This window comes from Balaenoptera acutorostrata, chromosome 1 (genome assembly GCF_949987535.1).
Source record: "Balaenoptera acutorostrata chromosome 1, mBalAcu1.1, whole genome shotgun sequence".
NCBI lineage: Eukaryota > Metazoa > Chordata > Mammalia > Artiodactyla > Balaenopteridae > Balaenoptera > Balaenoptera acutorostrata.
The window spans coordinates 58,582,920-58,602,322 of NC_080064.1; the positions used below are offsets into that span (position 1 = coordinate 58,582,920).

The 19,403-nt window shown below is 40.3% G+C and overlaps 1 protein-coding gene across 1 annotated transcript in view; it reads left to right on the plus strand.

The window, feature by feature from the left end:
• The window catches only part of IL12RB2 (interleukin 12 receptor subunit beta 2), a 78,404-nt gene that overhangs the window by 52,345 nt on the left and 6,656 nt on the right, over nt 1–19,403 (plus strand). The window contains exons 10-14 of the mRNA XM_057539862.1: nt 5,989–6,189; nt 11,272–11,370; nt 11,461–11,619; nt 15,635–15,772; nt 18,533–18,623. Coding sequence (XP_057395845.1) covers nt 5,989–6,189; nt 11,272–11,370; nt 11,461–11,619; nt 15,635–15,772; nt 18,533–18,623 — 688 coding nt within the window. The remainder of the gene's footprint in view (nt 1–5,988; nt 6,190–11,271; nt 11,371–11,460; nt 11,620–15,634; nt 15,773–18,532; nt 18,624–19,403) is intronic.

Below are 19,403 nucleotides of genomic sequence, written 5' to 3' on the forward strand. Positions count from 1 at the left end.
AAGGAACTTCTCTAGGCAGGAAACACAAGAGAAGGAAAAGACTTGCAAAAACAAACCCAAAACAAGAAAATGGTAATAGTAACATACGTATCAATAGTTACCTTAAGTGTAAATAGATTAAATGCTGCAAACAAAAGACAGAGACTGGCTGAATGGATACAAAAACAAGACCCATATATGTGCTGTCTACAAAAGACCCACTTCAGACCTAGGGACACATACAGACTGAAAGTGAGGGGATGGAAAAAGATATTCCATGCAAATGGAAATCAAAAGAAAGCTGCAGTAGCAATACTTATATCAGACAAAATAGACTTTAAAATAAAGACTATTACAAGAGACAAGGAAGGACAATATATAATGATCAATGGATCAATCCAAAAGAAGATATAATAATTGTAAATATCTATGCATCCAACATAGGAGCACCTCAATACATAAGGCAAATGCTAACAGCCATAAAAGGGGAAATCGACAGTAACACAATCATAGTAGGGGACTTTAACACCCCACTTACACCAATGGACAGATCATCCAAACAGAAATAAATAAGGAAACACAAGCTTTAAATGACACATTATACCAGATGGACTTAATTGATATTTATAGGACATTCCACCCAAAAACAACAGAATACACTTTCTTCTCAAGTGCACACAGAACATTCTCCAGGATAGATCACATCTTGTGTCACAAATCAAGCCTTGGTAAATTTAAGAAAATTGAAATTGTATCAAGCATCTGTTCCCACCACAACGCTATGAGACTAGGTATCAATTACAGGAGTTAAAACTTTAAAAATGCAAACTCATGGAAGCTAAACAATATGCTACTAAACAACCAAGAGATCACTGAAGAAATCAAAGAGGAAATCAAAAAATACTGAGAAACAAGTGACAATGAAAACACGACAACCCAAAACCTATGGAATGCAGCAAAAGTAGTACTAAGAGGGAAGTTTATAGCAATACAATCCTACCTCAAGAAACAAGAAAAATCTCAAATGACCTAACCTTATACCTAAAGCAATTAGAGAAAGAAGAAGAAGAACAACAAAAAACCCCAAAGTTAGTAGAAGGAAAGAAATCATAAAGATCAGATCAGAATTAAATGAAAAACAAATGAAGGAAACAATAGCAAAGATCAAGAAAACTAAAAGCTGGTTCTTTGAGAAGATAAACAAAATTGATAAACCATTAGCCAGACTCATCAAGAGAAAAAGGGAAAAGACTCAAATTGACAGAATTAGAAGTGAAAAAGGAGAAGTAACAACTGACACTGCAGAAATACAAAGGATCATGAGAGATTACTACAAACAAATATATGCCAATAAAATGGACAACCTGGAAGAAATGGACAAATTCTTAGACAAGCACAACCTTCTGAGACTGAACCAGGAAGAAATAGAAAATATGAACAGACCAATCACAAGCACTGAAATTGAAACTGTGATTTAAAATCTTCCAACAACAAAAGCCCAGGACCAGATGGCTTCACAGGTGAATTCTATCAAACATTTAGAGAAGAGCTAACACCCATCCTTCTCAAACTCTTCCAAAATATAGCAGAGGAAGGAACACTCCCCAACTAATTCTACGAGGCCACCATCACCCTGATACCAAAACCATACAAAGATGTCACAAAGAAAGAAAACTACAGGCCAATATCTCTGATGAACATAGATGCAAAAATCCTCAACAAAATACTAGCAAACAGAATCCAACAGCACATTAAAAGGATCATACACCATGATCAAGTGGGGTTTATCCCAGGAATGCAAGAATTCTTCAATATACACAAATCAATCAATGTGATACACCATATTAACAAATTGAAGGATAAAAACCATATGATAATCTCAATAGATGCAGAAAAAGCTTTCGACAAAATTCAACACCCATTTATGATAAAAACTCTCCAGAAAGTGGGCATAGAGGGAACTTACCTCAACATAATAAAGGCCATATATGACAAACCCACAGCCAACATCGTTCTCAATGGTGAAAAACTGAAACCACTTCCACTAAGATCAGGAACAAGACAAGGTTGCCCACTCTCACCACTATTATTCAACATAGTTTTGGAAGTCCTAGCCACAGCAATCAGAGAAGAAAAAGAAATAAAAGGAATCCAAATTGGAAAAGAAGAAGTAAAACTGTCACTGTTTGCAGATGACATGATACTATACATAGAGAACCCTAAAGATCCTACCAGAAAACTACTAGAGCTAATCAATGAATTTGGTAAAGTAGCAGGATACAAAGTTAATGCACAGAAATCTCTTGCATTCTTATACACTAATGATGAAAAATCTGAAAGAGAAATTAAGGAAACACTCCCATTGACAATTGCAACAAAAAGAATAAAATACCTAGGAATAAACCTACCAAAGGAGACAAAAGACCTGTATGCAGAAAACTATAAGACACTGATGAAAGAAATTAAAGATGATACAAACAGATGGAGAGATATACCATGTACTTGGATTGGAAGAATCAACATTGTGAAAATGACTATACTACCCAAAGCAATCTACAGATTCAATGCAATCCCTATCAGACTACCAATGATATTTTTCACAGAACTAGAACAAAAAATTTCACAATTTGTATGGAAACACAAAAGACCCCGAATAGCCAGAGCAATCTTGAGAAAGAAAAACGGAGCTGGAGGAATCAGGCTCCCTGACTTCAGACTCTACTACAAAGCTACAGTAATCAAGACAGTATGGTACTGGCACAAAAACAGAAATATAGATCTTTGGAACAGGATAGAAAGCCCAGAGATAAACCCATGCACATATGGTCACCTTATCTTTGACAAAGGAGGCAAGAATATACAATGGAGAAAAGAGAGCCTCTTCAATAAGTGGAGCTGGGAAACCTGGACAGCTACATGTAAAAGAATGAAATTAGAACACTCCCTAACACCATACACAAAAATAAACTCCAAATGGATTAAAGACCTAAATGTAAGGCCAGACACTATAAAACTCTTAGAGGAAAACATAGGCAGAGCACTCTATGACATAAATCACAGCAAGATCTTTTTTGACCCACCTCCTAGAGTAATGGGAATAAAATAAAAAATAAACAAATGGGACCTAATGAAACTTAAAAGCTTTCGTACAGCAAAGGAAACCATAAACAAGACGAAAAGACAACCCTCAGAATAGGAGAAAATATCTGCAAACGAAGCAACTGACAAAGGATTAATCTCCAAAATATACAAGCAGCTCATGCAGCTCAATATCAAAACAACAAACAACCCAATCTAAAAATGGGCAGAAGACCTAAATAGACGTTTCTCCAAAGAAGACATACAGATGCCAACCAACACGTGAAAAGATGCTCAACATCACTAATCATTAGAGAAATGCAAATCAAAACCACAATGAGGTATCACCTGACACCAGTCAGAATGGCCATCATCAAAAAATCTACAAACAATAAATGCTGGAGAGGTTGTAGAGAAAAGGGAACCCTCCTGCACTGTTGGTGAGAATATAAATTGATACAGCCACTATGGAGAACAGTATGGAGGTTCCTTAAAAAACTAAAAATGGAACTATTATATGACCCAGCAATCCCACTACTGGGCATATAGCCTGAGAAAACCGTAATTCAAAAAGAGTCATGTACCACAATGTTCATTGCAGCACTATTTACAATAACAAGGACATGGAAGCAACCTAAATGTCTATAAACAGATGAATGGATAAAGAACATCTGGCACATATATACAATGGAATATTACTCAGCCATAAAAAGAAATGAAATTGAGTTATTTGTAGTGAGGTGGATGGACCTAGAGTCTGTCATACAGAGTGAAGTCAGAAAGAGAAAAACAAATACCGTATGCTAACGCACATATATGGAATCTAAAAAAATAGTACTGATGAACCTAGTGGCAGGGCAGGAATAAAGACGCAGACGTAGAGAACGGACTTGAGGACACATGGGGGGAAGGGGAAGGTGGGACGAAGTGAGAGAGTAGCACTGACATCTATACACTACCAAATGTAAAGTGGATGGCTAGTGGGAAGCTGCTGCATAGCACAGGGAGATCAGCTCAATGCTTTGTGATGAGGGCTTCCCTGGTGGCGCAGTGGTTGAGAATCTGCCTGCTAATGCAGGAGACACGGGTTCGAGCCCTGGTCTGGGAAGATCCCACATGCCACGGAGCAGCTGGGCCCGTGAGCCACAGCTGCTGAGCCTGCGCGTCTGGAGCCTGTGCCCCGCAACGGGAGGGGCCGCGATAGTGAAAGGCCCGCGCACCGCGATGAAGAGCGGTCCCCGCACCGCGATGAAGAGTGGCCCCCACTTGCCGCAACTAGAGAAAGCCCTCGCACGAACCGAAGACCCAGCACAGCCAAAAATAAATAAATAAATAAATAAATAAATAAAATTAAAAAAAAAAAAAAAAAAGCATCATTTAAAAAAAAAAAAAAAAAAATGCTTTGTGATGACCTAGAGGGGTGGGATAGGGAGAGTGTGAGGGAGGCTTAAGAGGGAGGGGATATGGGGATATATGTATACTTATAGCTGATTCACTTTGTTGTGCAACAGAAACTAATGCAACATTGTAAAGCAATTATACTCCAATAAAGATATTAAAAAGAATTTTTTTAATAAATTGGAGTATTGTTGCTTTACAGTATTGTGTTAGTTTCTCCTGTACAGCAAAGTGAGTCAGTTGTACATATACATATATGCACTCTTTTTTAGATTTCCTTCCCATTTAGGTCACCACAGAGCACTGAGTAGAGTTCCCTGTGCTATAACAGCAGATTCTCATTAGTTATCTATTTTATGTATAGTAGTGTATATATGTCAATCCCAATCTCCCAGTTCATCCCACCCTTCCCTTCCCTCCTTGATAACCATAAGTTTGTTTTCTAATCTGTGACTCAGTTTCTGCCTTGCAGATAAATTCATCTGGACCATTTTTCTAGATTCCATATATAAATCATATATGATATTTGTCTTTCTCTTTCTGACTTAACTTCACTCTATATGACAATCTCTAGGTCCATCCACGTTGTTGCAAATGGCATTATTTCATTCCTTTTTATGGCTGAGTAATATTCCATTGTATTAATATATATGTACCACATCTTCTTTATCCATTCCTCTGTCAATGGACATTTGGGTTGCTTCCATGTCCTGGCTATTGTAAACAGTGCTGCAATGAATATCGGGGTGCATGCATCCTTTCAAATCATAGTTTTCTCTGGATATATGCCCAGGAGTGGGATTGCTGGGTCATATGGTAGCTCTATTTTTAGTTTTTTAACAAACCTCCATACTGTTCTCCATAGTGACTTTACCAATTTACATTCCCATCAACAGTATAGGAGGGTGAGAGAGACACTCTTGCACAGGCACACACGAGGACATGCAAGAGAATGTTCATTGCATCCTTGTTTGCGTTGGCAAAAAGTTGGAAGGAAGCTACTGCTTGTCACTTGGAGACTGGACAAAGACAGGGTTGAGGCAGCAGTCTGAAGGAATGAGCTGGATTTTCATATAGCAGCAGGATGGATGTATCCTGGAAACATAATGTTGAGTGAAATAAAAAGTTAGGAAATGCATTAGATATACTCCAAACATGTTTCATGAAAATGCAACGCACCAGCACAAAGCAACACTAATTCTCAAGGACACATATATATGTAAATAAACATATGGGACGTGGATTAGAAGGATGCATATTATATTCACTAGAGCAGGTACCTTTGGGGACACAGAAATGGGAAGTGAAATGGAAGATGAAGGGGAAAATAATTTCATAAATAACACTACATAGGGTCCTGGCACCGATGCCAGTTCTCCAAGATCTGAGAAGCTGGATGAACAAAATCTGTGAACCTGAAGTTCTTTACAAGAAATCGGTTCTTGCTACAACTTTGCTGGGTTGAGTTGTTGTTTTCTATGTCTTTATCCACTGTGATTTTATTTTTATCCTTCCCCCTCTTTCCCCATAAAGGGTTGCTGGCTCCTCAACAGGTCTCAGCAAACTCAGAGGGCGTGGACAACCTCGTGGTGACATGGACACCTCCAGGGAAAGCTGCCGCTGCTGTGCAGGAGTATGTGGTGGAATGGAGGGAACTCCATCCGGGGGCCAGCACGCAGCCCCCTCTAGGCTGGTTGCGGAGTCCCCCCTACAACCTGTCTGCTCTGATTTCAGGTACTTAATTATTCACCTTCCTTCTAGAGGGTTTCTAAGTTCACCTTTTTTGAGGAAATTGCAGGCGGGAACCCAGAGTCATGCCTTCAGTTACAGGCAGCTGCATGAGAAGAAGGATAGTGATGACCTAGAGCCCATCAGGATGCACCACTGCAGCCATAGAATATACTCACAGATTGACTAAAAACTCTAGAATTTATGGAAAACTCATGTGCCTGATACAGTGCCGTATAAGATGACTGAATAATGAACCCAACAAGCATGGCTGAGAGCTAAGTAGTAACCAGTCAGTGTGAGGGACACCTTGAATTTGGGAGTTCATTTAATTTTGAGAACAGTCATGTGTAGCAAGACTTATTATACCCATTGTACAGATGAGGAAACCAGAAGATCTTTCATTTCCAATTCTGCTACTTATTATTTGTGTGATAACAAATCCAGAATTATCTATATGATAATTGGTGTCTCTAGTCCTCAAATTCTGAATCTGTCAGTGGTTAAAATCAAGTGATAGAAAGTGTCAGAAAATATATTCAAATAATTGGACAGAAGTTAATCAATGTCTTTTCTTTTTTTTTTTTTTTACAATTTCATTTTACCCTTGGAGCACATCCTAAATTTCTGTATCATACAATATGAATTTAAACTAAAAAGAAATCTCACAAATAGTCAACCATTCAATCCTGAGCATAAACAACATTGGACAATGGGAAAACAAGGTAGCCAAAGGCTCGTTTCATCATTTTTATAAATGATTGCTGTGGTGCACATCTTCCTCCCATCAGAGTCTGACACTTGCCCTTTAGCTTTCATCACAGCAATCCCTAAATGGGGCTTGCTATTCCTGACCAGTGAAAAGAATCCTTAACCTCTTCTCTCAGAGGAGAGATCTAGTCCTAGTCACACTGCAGGCAGTTGACATTTGCCAAGCAAACATTAAAAGGCAAGGTCTCAGGTTTATTTTTTTTCAAGTTCTTAATTCACGAACTCTGAAGTCTTACTCTGTTAGCCACAGTCAGCTGCTTCTTTTTTTTTTTAATTTATTTTATTTATTTTTATTTTTGGCTGTGTTGGGTCTTCTTTGCTGCACACGGGCTTTCTCTAGTTGTGAGCGGGGGCTACTCTTCGTTGAGGTACATGGGCATCACGTTGCGGTGGCTTCTCTTGTTGTGGAGCACGGGCTGTAGGCGTGTGGGCTTCAGTAGTTGCAGCACTGGAGCTCAGTAGTTGTGACTCGCGAGCTCTAGAGCGCAGGCTCAGTAGTTGTGGGGCACAGGCTTAGTTGCTCTGTGGCATGTGGGATCTTCCCGGACCAGGGCTCGAACCCGTGTCCCCTGCCTTGGCAGGTGGATTCTTAACCACTGCGCCACCAGGGAAGCCCCACAGTCAGCTTCTAAGATTGTTTTGTGTTTGAAGTACTCAGAGGCCTCCCTTACTTACCGATGAATATGTTACCAAAAACCTATTAGTGGAAATTTCTTCTTATTTTAATTTTCCCAAAGAGAAATGGTATTATTTGCATATCAAAGTTAGGTTAGTTACATGGTCAGTTGTTTGAAAATCTTCTTCCAGGATGAATTTCAATGAACAAGGCATGTGTACATGTGTGCATGTGTGTGTGTGTGCTGAAACATTCAGAACATTCAGAAGCCGAAACTACAGTATTGTGCTCCTTCTATTTTTCTCCTAATTGTTGTTCTATAATAATTCAAAATCATCATAAGATAATTAACGCTAATCTTCAGTATCACCCCAAATTAAAATGTTGATAAATGTATCTTCTGTATGGCAATGGACGTGTTAATTTAATGTGTTAAAAATGTCAATGTGATTTTTAAAGTATAAGTTCAGCACAGAGGTTAAAAGTTTTGCAGCCAGACTATCTGGGTTTGAGTCCTGGCTCTGTCACTTACTAAATTGTATGATCCAGGGCAAATTGCTTAACTTCTCTGTGCCTTGGTTTCCTAATCTGTAAAATGGGGGTAGAATCACCTACCTCACTGGATTACTGTGAAGACTAACTGAAAGAGAAAACGTTTTGAACAGTACCTAGCACATTTTAAGTGCTTAATAATTTAGCTATCATTATTATTATTATTATTATATGTGATGGAGCTAAGATTTTAATAGGTTTTCAAGCTCTAAATCCCATATTTTCATTACACCATGACAACTATTACACCTGACCAAAGGATACACACACCCTGCTTAAGGAGACAAGACTTCCACAAATGAAATAAACAGAGGGCACTGCATGATAATACACGAGCCAGTCCTTAACTGTGTGCCTCTTTTAGAGTCTAGCTACTCAGACTTCTAGGGGGTTGTATTCAGTTTTAATCACTGTACTTAAAAAGAGTGCTGCCTGGATAACCCAGTGAACATCAGAGGAAAGTGAGTAAGCCATTAGGGGTCTGGAACTTTTAATGTGGAAACCACTTAGCCCATAGAAGAGAATTCTGGATTGGGTCAGTGGGGGGTGGTTGACAGCCGTTACTGGCTTCGACATGTATATAAGAAAGAGTATGTGTCCTTTGTTGTTTTGGAGGGCATAACGAAGGCCCCCTGCATAAAAATTATAAGAAGACAGATGTCAGCTCAATTTTAAGAAAGAACTTTCCTTATACTTGATGGTCTCTAATAGGACAGTTGATTGCCCCTCAAGGCAGTGTGTTCTCTGTCCCTAGAGTTGTTGCAGTAGAACCATTTTTCCTTTAGGGCTGTTATGCCCATCAAATCAGATGAACAGCGGATAGAAAAGGCATTTACTGAACTCTAAACTGCTATATAATTGTAAACGCTTATTATAAACTGTATTAGGATTTACCCCTTTGGGATAGTTTGAACTATATAGTCCCTACAAGTTCTTTCCTTTTAGAAATTCTATATTCTACACACAATGCATAAAATAGATGACAAGAGAGAATGTTTTCCATACTTAAGAAGCTAAAATGTTTCCTAAGTATGACATATTCATTTGAAGAAAATGAATAATACTGGGTAAGATAACTATTAATTCAAGTTGTTCTCCCACTTGAAAACACTTGATCAACTATGAGTCTGTGTTGATGTTATGTTCTGGAAATAAACACTTAAAACTTAACTCATACTTATCGTGAATTCAAAGTAACCCTCTCCAATAAGTAAGATAGATGACTCATTGTCATCAGATCCTTACCAGTCTTTTCCCAGCATCTGGCTGGGGCCGAGTTGGGTGTTTTGGAGCAGACGACAGTAAAGTCCACCTCCTGGATTATAAGTTGGTGGGGTCTAGGCTAGAAACAGTCAGTCCTGTCTTGTCTTGCTGAAAACAGTTCTGACCTTATAGAGACACTCCTTTTACAAATATGTAGACATCACAGTGCCTAGAAAACCTTCCCTGATGCCTAGCTACTTGGGCCCCTCTTCCGTATGGTCCCATCATACTTCCTCTGTGATTCCTCCTCATTGCTGATCATTTAATGTTTGCCTTCTCCCAGACTTAATAGGTGAATTTAGCTTTCTGCAGAAAAACCACCTAAGAGGTGGTTTATAAATGTGAAGACAGAGCCTTTGCCCAAGCGTGCCAGGTATATGTGTATGCATGGGGGTTTCAAGATATAAGCCTGGAAGTTGGGGCCAGACTGTAGAAAGAAATGAAAATGTTAAAAGAGTATGGGCTTCATCCACCAGCAGCAAAGGCTAAGGAATTTCTGAGGTAGGGAGCAGACAATGATTAGGGGGTGTTCATGTAAGAATTAGCCAGTAAAACAGGAGTTCTTAAGGTCAGAAGTTGGGAACAAGCTGGCTAGGGCTCTGCTCTTCATAGAAAGGAAAGTGTCAGCTAAGCTACGGAACCACATTTTCCTCCCTCCTCCACTAAGGGTAGGCTGTTCATAAGAAGGAACCCACAGCTTCTGATGCAGCAGTTCCCCAAGGCCTCTGCCCTGAACTCACACTTTGCATGGCAAAATGCAACGAAACCATTTGCCTAATGAGCTCATCTGGAGCTCCCACATGGCACGGTGGTTGGTGGGTCCCTTCCAGAACTAGCGACAGAGCAGCCAGGAACCAGCCCCTCCCAAATGAAATGATTCCATATTCCGTGTTGCCCTTTGAGCTTCTGGGTCTGGAGGCTACCCACAAAGCATCTTTGGATTACAGGACTAAGCTGATTGCAGCCTTGCTCCATTTCACTTGGTTCATGAATACGAGTTGGAACTCACCCATGGCATGAGTTTTGATTTCCTCATGGTCCCTTCTGACGGTACTGGTTGCACGTCTGAGCTTCATGTACTACCTACTTGCTGGAATATTTAAGGGACAATGGATTTTTATATAACACACACACTAGTAAATTATTTTGTGATGTAAAATTCTTCTTCCCAAAAAAGAAAATGTTAAACCCTAATCAATTGTCAGTGTAGGGGACCAGACCTACCTATGGCAGGGCATTGAACAATATGGGAGAGAGTCCTTACCCTGACCACATGAGACTGTTAGGTACAGTTAGGTACCTAACAGAAATAATCTTTTTCCTTTAAACTTTCATTGGGAGTTTAAAGATATGTCATGGGCAGTATCTATGAGAGGGGCCTTTTCTTTACAGGAAGTAGAAATCTGAGATTCATGGACATAGGGAGTTTGGGAAGGGAAGAGTGACTTGCCAATAAACTTCATGACTGACAGAAAACTGCCAAGTGTGGCACTGTAAAAGCTAGGAAGGAGTATTAACATTCCCAGGTATCTTCCTAATCTTCCAAGCTGTGAAGCAACTGAGATCTGAGTGGAACACGGCGCGAGGAGGGGGGGAAGGGAGGGAACAAGGGGGTAGATTGCACTGAGCGCGCCTTGATTAGTCACGCCTGAATGTGTCATCCCATGCTGCCCTGTCAGAGCCTAATAAGCATCTAGGGAATTAGAAGAGCCGTTCAGGTGCTATGCCTGCAAAACACCACGCTTACTTTTCTGTAAACAGCAAATAATTTATTTGTAAAAGTCAAAGTTTTTCCTTGAAGGTGAGTTTTGTTTCAAAAGCTGTCTGTGTGGTTTTCTTTAAATCCTTGTTTCACCTGGAATAGCGTCTGTCTTTATGTCTTGCAGAAAACATAAAACCCTACATCTGTTATGAAATCCACGTGCATGCACTTTCAGGGGACCAGGGAGGATGCAACTCCATCCGGGGTAACTCTAAGCACAAAGGTGAGTCTTGGGACCTTTTGCCCAATTTTGCTGTAGTTTAATGGTTTGGATTTGGAGGGTGACAAAAGCCTCCTGTGTTCTACTTCACAGCACCATTGAGTGGGCCCCACATTAATGCCATCTCAGAGAAAAAGGGGAGCATTTTAATTTCATGGAACGAAATTCCAGCCCAGGAGCAAATGGGCTGCGTCCTCCATTACAGGATATATTGGAAGGAACGGGACTCCGATTCCCAGCCTCAGCTTTGTGGTATGTGTGAGAAACAAAGGCAGCAGGGTCTTTCTTGTTTAGATGTTGGGAAAACACAAGTGTGTGCAAGTGCTAGCACCATACCTGGCACTTAGTAGGTGCTCCATAAATATATGTGAAATTAATTGAATGAAGAAAAATAGACATCTAAACACACACACTCACACACACAAAGTTACTGAATATGTGTTACGTGCCAAGCAAATTGAAGAAATGAAGTTAATGGACGAGGCTCTCAAGGAGCTTACTCATATGGGGAGATAGCATTTCAAAAAGCAATAAGCGTACTTTGATACTATTATACAGACCCTTGAGGCTTGCAGGAAATGCATTTGGAGAATCTTCGAATCCCCACATTTGCAAATACCATCATAGCATATTATTTTCTCCTTAAATGGATAAAATACAATTTAAGTAACTCCTTATGACCTGTGATTATGCTGTAAGACTAAAGCAATTAAATTCTGGCTGGAGCATTATCTCAAATGATTTCATCACTCGTTCACCGAGCAGTTCCAAGTCACTTGCCAGATTTAATGTTCTAATCTTTGATTTACTCAGTTTTGTTTTGTTTTTCCTGGCTTGAGCTTCCCTTTAGTATTTCATAGGCAGCTGGCTTTCTTTCAGGAGCATTTATCATAAATAAGCAACCATTTTATTCCTTCATGAGAACTATTAGGTCCAAGAAGAATGTAACAAAGCCAGCCTGAGATGTAGGTGTCAGAGAGCTGCCTGCAGAGTGATTTTTACCTGGGAAACTTGAGGAATTGGTCCTCTCTCTTGACCTTAGATCTGCAGTACTGCTTTTCTAAAAGTTATGACTTTTAAAGCTAATTAATTTCTTATTATATAAATAATACTTGTATATAGTAAAAGCATTCAGATAGTTCAAAAAGATATAAAGTGGAAATTATCCCTTCCTCCATACTTAGGCTGTTAGCAGTTCTTCGTGTGTTCGTCCAGAAAAAAACTTAATGCATACACTAGCATACATTTGGGATAACCATCTATATTCTGATCTGCACCTTACTTTTGCCTCTCAATAATACATACTGAGATCTTTCCACATCAATCCATGTGGACTTGTCTCTTTCTTTTTTTTAACAGCTTTATAGTATTCCACTATAAGATCTTACAATAATCAGCTTAATAATCCACCATTGTTAAATACAGCAGATCACTGAACAGAACTGCTCCCCACTGTCGGGGTAAGTCAGTTCTGAAATGCACCCCCAAAGGTGATGAATCAATTGATCTCGTCATGAGCCATTTGGAATACTTCATATGAAATTTGCTCCCCCCCAATTTTTCATTTTGACAGAATTTAAACCAAGATGCTTATTTACAACAAGATCAGCATGGTTAGATGATTCTTAAATCTGCTCTTGTAGATGTTGAAGAAATTACCTACCTTTTTTGCACCAAATCTGATGAATCTAAAGTCTGTGTAAGGGTATTTTAAAATAAGTTTAAAGGGGAGAAGGTGCAGATTCAAAGCCCTGTTTTGTACCAGTTTAGATGGTTTCCCTTTTAGCACTTATAGATGAACAAAGACCTGTTCCCTATCTTCAGAGAGCTCACAGTGCACCCAGGGAGATGGAAAAGTACACAAAAGTGATATGTAAGTGCTGTAATCAAGGACTGACACCTACCTATTGCATTTGGCAACCAGAAATCATTGGCAAATCCACACGTGCCATTTCTAGAGAGTGGTAGAGGGCAGTAGGTTGAGGAGGAGGGAAAAAGAAAGCAGAGAGGCTCCACATCAGCAAAAGGAGGATGCAGTTCCGAGGCGTCTTCTGTCACGGCCCCTAACAGCACAAGCAGGGTGCGGTAGGAACACTTCGCCTGCCTGGGCAGGAGAGCAGGGTAGCCCTGGGGTGGGGCATCTGCATTCCCCAGGTGATTTGGGTACACAGCCACTCCTCTGGAAGTTTGTTGATACCACCATGTGCACTGCTCTACGGGCACACACATTCTACTTATCACTTGGGTGTTTTTGCCAACATGAGGGCAGAAGCCATGGCAGTTAGCTCACCACTGTCTCCCCCTTACCTATAATACAGCCAAGCACCCAGTAGGTGCTTAATAAAAATAGTATTTTTTGAATAACAAATGGGTGAATACTGCCCTGGGCTTTGTCAAACCAATGCAGATGTTTAGATAAAAGCTGATTTCCAGGAGCCATGCAGCTGTTTTGCCTGGTACCACTTGACCTTCTTACTGGTGACCTTTCAGATGATTGGCAACCATTACATCTCCCTAAACTGGTGCCTTTGTCATTTAACCACCTTAAACCTAAAGTTTCAGATCCAAGAACTGAATGGCCTCCTTTATCTCTGCTGGAGATCACAGCCCAGACAAGGCAGCAGAACCAGTATTTCCTGCATGACTTCTTTCTTCCTTTACTCAACTCAACCTATTTGTCAACCAGACTGCTGACACCATCACCCTCCTCTTGGCTTCCTCCATAGTTTCTAGTTTTATTCTTCAGATATACACATGTGCATGTATCTGTGTTTGCGTGTAAACTTTTTTGGCCCAGCAAATCATTCAAACTACTTCCCTTGTGTTCCAACGGCTCATTCACTCCTGGAGTTAAGGATGCCCTAATACAGTTGAACGACTGACTCCCTGATGCTCACCTATGCTTTGCTGCAGCAAGATGAGCAGAAAGTCTCTCCCAAATTATTTTTTTAGTCCCCTGCCTTGGGAATAAGAGACATTTTAGTGTAATCATATAGCTGAAGTCTGTGCAAGCAATTTCATCAGGTTAAAGTAGGCTTGGGAATTTTCCACATGGTACTTTTTCTCAAAAGGATGTAAAATATAGAAATTGCTCTGATAGTCACAGCTGTTAAATGATCTGCTCAGGCCTCAGCTCCTTTGGGTGGAGTGGATGCAATAATACAGGGTTCCATCTTGCTGGTCACACATAGTAAGCAGGGGTGAGTGAGTGTAAGGGGTCTGTTTTCCCTACTAGATGGTGAACTCTTTGAGGCAGATTCTGTGCCTTGGTGCCTTGTCCAGGGCAGACACTCAATAAATATGTGTGACTGTTGAAATAAATTCAGCAAACAGGGTCAAAATCTGACTTGCCCTGGGGTTTGTGAGACAGTAAATAATGTTGAGGCACAAAGTGCTGAGTTCTAGTTTCCACTTTGATCACCAGCACACACACAAGTCTGCTGAGCAAACCAGTAGGCTACACCTGTAGAAGTTCTTGCCTCAATTTTACAGCCCCCCTCAGTTTTTGAGAGGTCACACCCAGCAGGTCCCTGGAGGAGGAGACTGCCTATTTACTAAAGGCTACCGATATTCATATCTCTTGGAGGAAAAAAACAGCATAAACACATTGCTCAAAAACCAAAATCTTACCTGCTGAGAACCTGCAGGGGTGTTAAAAGCATAAAGAACTGACAGTCTAGCCTTAAACTACCAAAATAAATCTAAGTACCATTGCTCTCATTTTTTAGATTTTATGTCAAATTGAAGCAGATCAATGATCAAACCCACTAAGACCAGTACCCAGAACTTACCAAAAAATAAAAAAGGAAGTCAGAATTAATAAATGTTATTAAATGTCTATTTCATTAATTGCTAAACTTAGCTTTCTTAAAAATTCCATTGAAAACAATTTGTACATTTAATTTCCTCCCCAGGAGTTCTCAAATATACCTGATAAATGTCAGAAACATGATAGTCATAGGAAATAAAAGAAGTTACTACAGCTAAATAGTTTCAAAAGCAAAATAATAAAAATTCTTTGAAAAGATTTTACCACAGAAAAAAATGTAATTCTTCTGATAATGCTGTGAAGTGGTACCTTCATAAATGGCAGTGCCTAGGGCCTTTTAAAGTATTAAGCATTAATGAATTAGGACTACTTTAAAACAGCAATGTGCTTTTCTCTTTCAAATTAAATGAAGCATTAACAAATAAAAATGAGTAAGAGCCCACATTCAGATATTTCCTTTAATTTGTGCCTTAACCTTTATATTTATCGTCCTTTCAGAAATTCCCTATAGGGTCTCCCCAAATTCACATCCCATAGACAGCCTGCGGCCCAGAGTGACATACGTTCTATGGATGACAGCTCTGACAGCTGCTGGTGAAAGCCCCCGAGGAAATGAAAGAGAATTCTGTCTGCAAGGTAAGAACCACCCTTAGAGAGGGCAAGTCCACTGTGAATTCCTATATAGGAGTATACTCCCAATACTTGATATGGAGATTAGCAGATTTTCTGTAATTCACTAATTACTTTCTTGCTGCTGTACCTTTGCACTTGCTATTTCCTGTAACCAGAGTGCCCTACCATTACATTGTCTGCTTGGAGACAGTGTCTACTCGTTTTTCTAAACTCAGCAAAAATGTTGCCCCCTCCAGAAAGCCTTCCCAAATGCACATCCATATTTCCTTCATAATGCGCTATACTTGACCCCTATTCAAAACTCTGAATCCAATAGGCAGGGACTAGTATCTGTTTAATCTCTATCATCAAGGTCTAGAACGGCACCCAGCACATAGTACTTGTTAAATATATATCTGTTCAATGAATGATGAGAATAATCCCAAAAATAATACAGCTACTGCATATCAGATAGTTATGTGCCAGGCATTGTGTTAAGCTCTTTGAATACTGTATTAGTTTGCTGGGGCTCTTGTAACAAAGTACCACAAACTGGCTTAAACAACAGAAATTCATTTCCTCACAGTTCTGGAGGCTGGAAGTCTGAGAGCAAGGTGTCAACAGAGTTGGCTTCTCCCAAGGGCTGTGAGAGAATCTGTTCCACGCCGCTCACCTCGCGACTGGGGGCAATCTTTGGCATTCCTTGGTTTTGAGATCTCTACCTTCATCTCACTTAGAGTTTTCCTTGTGTGTTTCTCTTTGTTCAAAATTCCCCTTTTTACAAGGATACCAGTCATATCAGACTAGGGGCCACCCTACTCCAGCCTGACCTGTCTTAACTAATTACCTCTGCAATGACCCTATTTACAAATAAGGTCACTTTCTGAGGTACTGAAAGTTAGAACTTCAATATGTGAATTTTGGGGGTGGGAGGACACAATTCAACACATGTAACACATACGTTTACTTGTTTAATCCTGACCACAACCATGTAATGTGCATGCTTTACACGCCTGTACCTGGCCATACTACCAGGCACTCAATATGAAATGAATAAAAGAATGAGAGACTATGATGCCTTTTTACAGGTGTGAGGTACAAAAAGATTACCCAAGGTCTTAGAGGTGGCAAGTGGCAGAACTACAAATCAGACACAGATTTGAGTTTCTTCAGTTAAATTTGAGTATGTGAAGAAGTGACCCAGCTAACATGGGTTTCTCTCCACTGGCTAAATTATGCTGTTCTCTCTGGCAGCGCCCGTTTGCATCTGCTCTAAGCATAAAACAAGCCGTTCTTGCTTTGTGACATGGAGTATCAAGTTAATCATTCAGGACTTTGCTGTTCTATGCCAGATACTCCTCCACTGGGAAAAGTGACAAGCCCTCTTCTCAAGCACTCCCATGAAAGTTAACTTGTGAGCAATTAATTGGACTAAGGACTCAGCATCTTTCTACTCCAGACTTGTCCCATCTGCCCAGAAAGAAAGGCAGATGCTAAAAATAATGTCAGATTGTGCCGATTGTGTGGGGTGGTAACAAGGTTTCCTGCATTAACTCCCCTGTTCAGCCCTGGGAAAAGCCCCTCTCACAGGGGCTAGGTCTCTGGCCGCTAGTGGCCCCTGGTCACCCTCCCTCCCACCCTGTTCTTCACTCTATCAGAAGAAGAATCTTTCTACAAGATCCCTGTTGCTGACATTCTACCTCCTGTTGCAACCCATCAGTGGTTCCCCATGGGCTTTCAAGCTAGAACTTAAACTGCTTTGTTACCAAGCCCTGCACAACCTGGTCCTGTTCATCCATCTAGCTTTGTCGTCTGCCGCACACTCATCATTCGTACTGGAAAGCAAGAGCAGACTATTTGTGGTTGCTGAAGCACTCGCTCTTTCCTCCTTCCGTGCTTGCTGTCTGTCTAGTCTGCACTTCCCTAACTTGTCCACTTAGCCAACTCCTAGCCATCCGACTCTAAACTTTTGACATCCTGCCTTTTGGGAAACCTTCCTGAGCTGCTCATGAAGCCATTTCCCATGCTGTTCTCTGTGACACTGCCTTGTACATGCTGTTTTTATATGTATCCCGTGGCATCATGGTTTACTGTTTACATGTTTACACATGTCTCCTGGACTATCTTCAGAGCCCATGTCCCATTCATCTGTGTATTACAGCACCTAACCTGGCCTGTTACATGGTTTACACTCAATAAATGTTGGATGAATTAATGAAAAATTCCAACACATAGTGAAATATTTACATGTTTATAGGAAGGAATCAGAACAATTTCAAAGACCCTAGGTAGACAGAGGGCTTATCCAATGGTTTGGTAAAATTAATAGCTACCATTTCTTGAGGCCTCCTCTGTTCAGATACATGGCTGTGCCCTTTAAATACACCATCTCTAATGTTCACAACAACCTGCAAGGTAGATGTCATCGTTCACCTTTTATAGATCAAGAATCTGAGGTCCACACATCAGTCAGCGGCAGCGTTAGGACTAGAATCCAGGGCTCCCAGTTCACAATCAGTGCTTTGTATACCACACTCCCTTTCTTTCTGCACCTGTTAGAGGAAGAAGTTCTTGTAGGGCTGGAGCTCCTTCCTTGGAACCATAGTATTGGCCCCTTTGGGCCCTTTCTTCCTTCCTGAATGGGCAAAAGAGAGTTGGCCTTGTTCCTGAGTCCAGCTACCCAGGAGCTGTGGGTAAAGCCCAGCGGGTTCACACAACAGTCAGTATTTAGAAATGTTCATTGACGATAACTCAGTCACAGGGTTTGCTAACTTTTTGTTTCAGGTAAAGCCAATTGGAGCACCTATGTGGCACCAAGCATTTGCATGGGTGTCATCATGGTGGGCGTTCTCTCAGTGCGTTGCTTCCGGCAAAAGTAAGTTCATTACACCTGCCAACTTTGGTATATTTTTTTTTTTTTTCATATAATAGCTGTTGCTGCTGTGGGTCAAACAAATGGATACTCTCCTACATCGCTGGTAGCACACTAAATATATTCACCTTTTTGGGGTGACAGTATATGTTTAATTTGTAAAAATATTAAACATTTCACCTAGCAATTCCCAACTAGATTTATTCTAAGTATATCATAGGTATATACAGATATTTAGTGGCAACTATGTTCACTGAAGTATCATTCATAGAAGGAAAACAATTTGAAGCAACCTAAATGCCTAGCGATATGGGATTGGTTAAATAAATCACAGTATATTTCATGCTATACAGCATACTATGCATTCATTAAAGATGTAGAAGAAAATTAAATGATATGAATATTTGCTATATTGCATTTTAAAAAGCAGGTTGCAAAACATGTACTTTCATTTTTTAAAAATAGTGCATACACACGTGCACACAGACACGCAACATATATTAGTTAGCATTAAATTTGGTTGTATGTAACATAAAAATAATATGACAAGTGAGCTAAGTTTCTCACCCAGGTAAAGTAAGTAAACTCAGGTAACGGCTGGTGTAGGAGCTCCGCAGTCATCAGAGACCTAGGCTCCTTCTTTTTCTGCTTCACTATCCTGACACTGGCTTTCATCATCAAGTTCACCTGATGGTCCAACGGCTGCAGGAACTATGGCCATCATGCCTGCATTCTACAACTACAGGAAGAAGGGAGGTGCCCACACCCACCTTTTCAAGACAC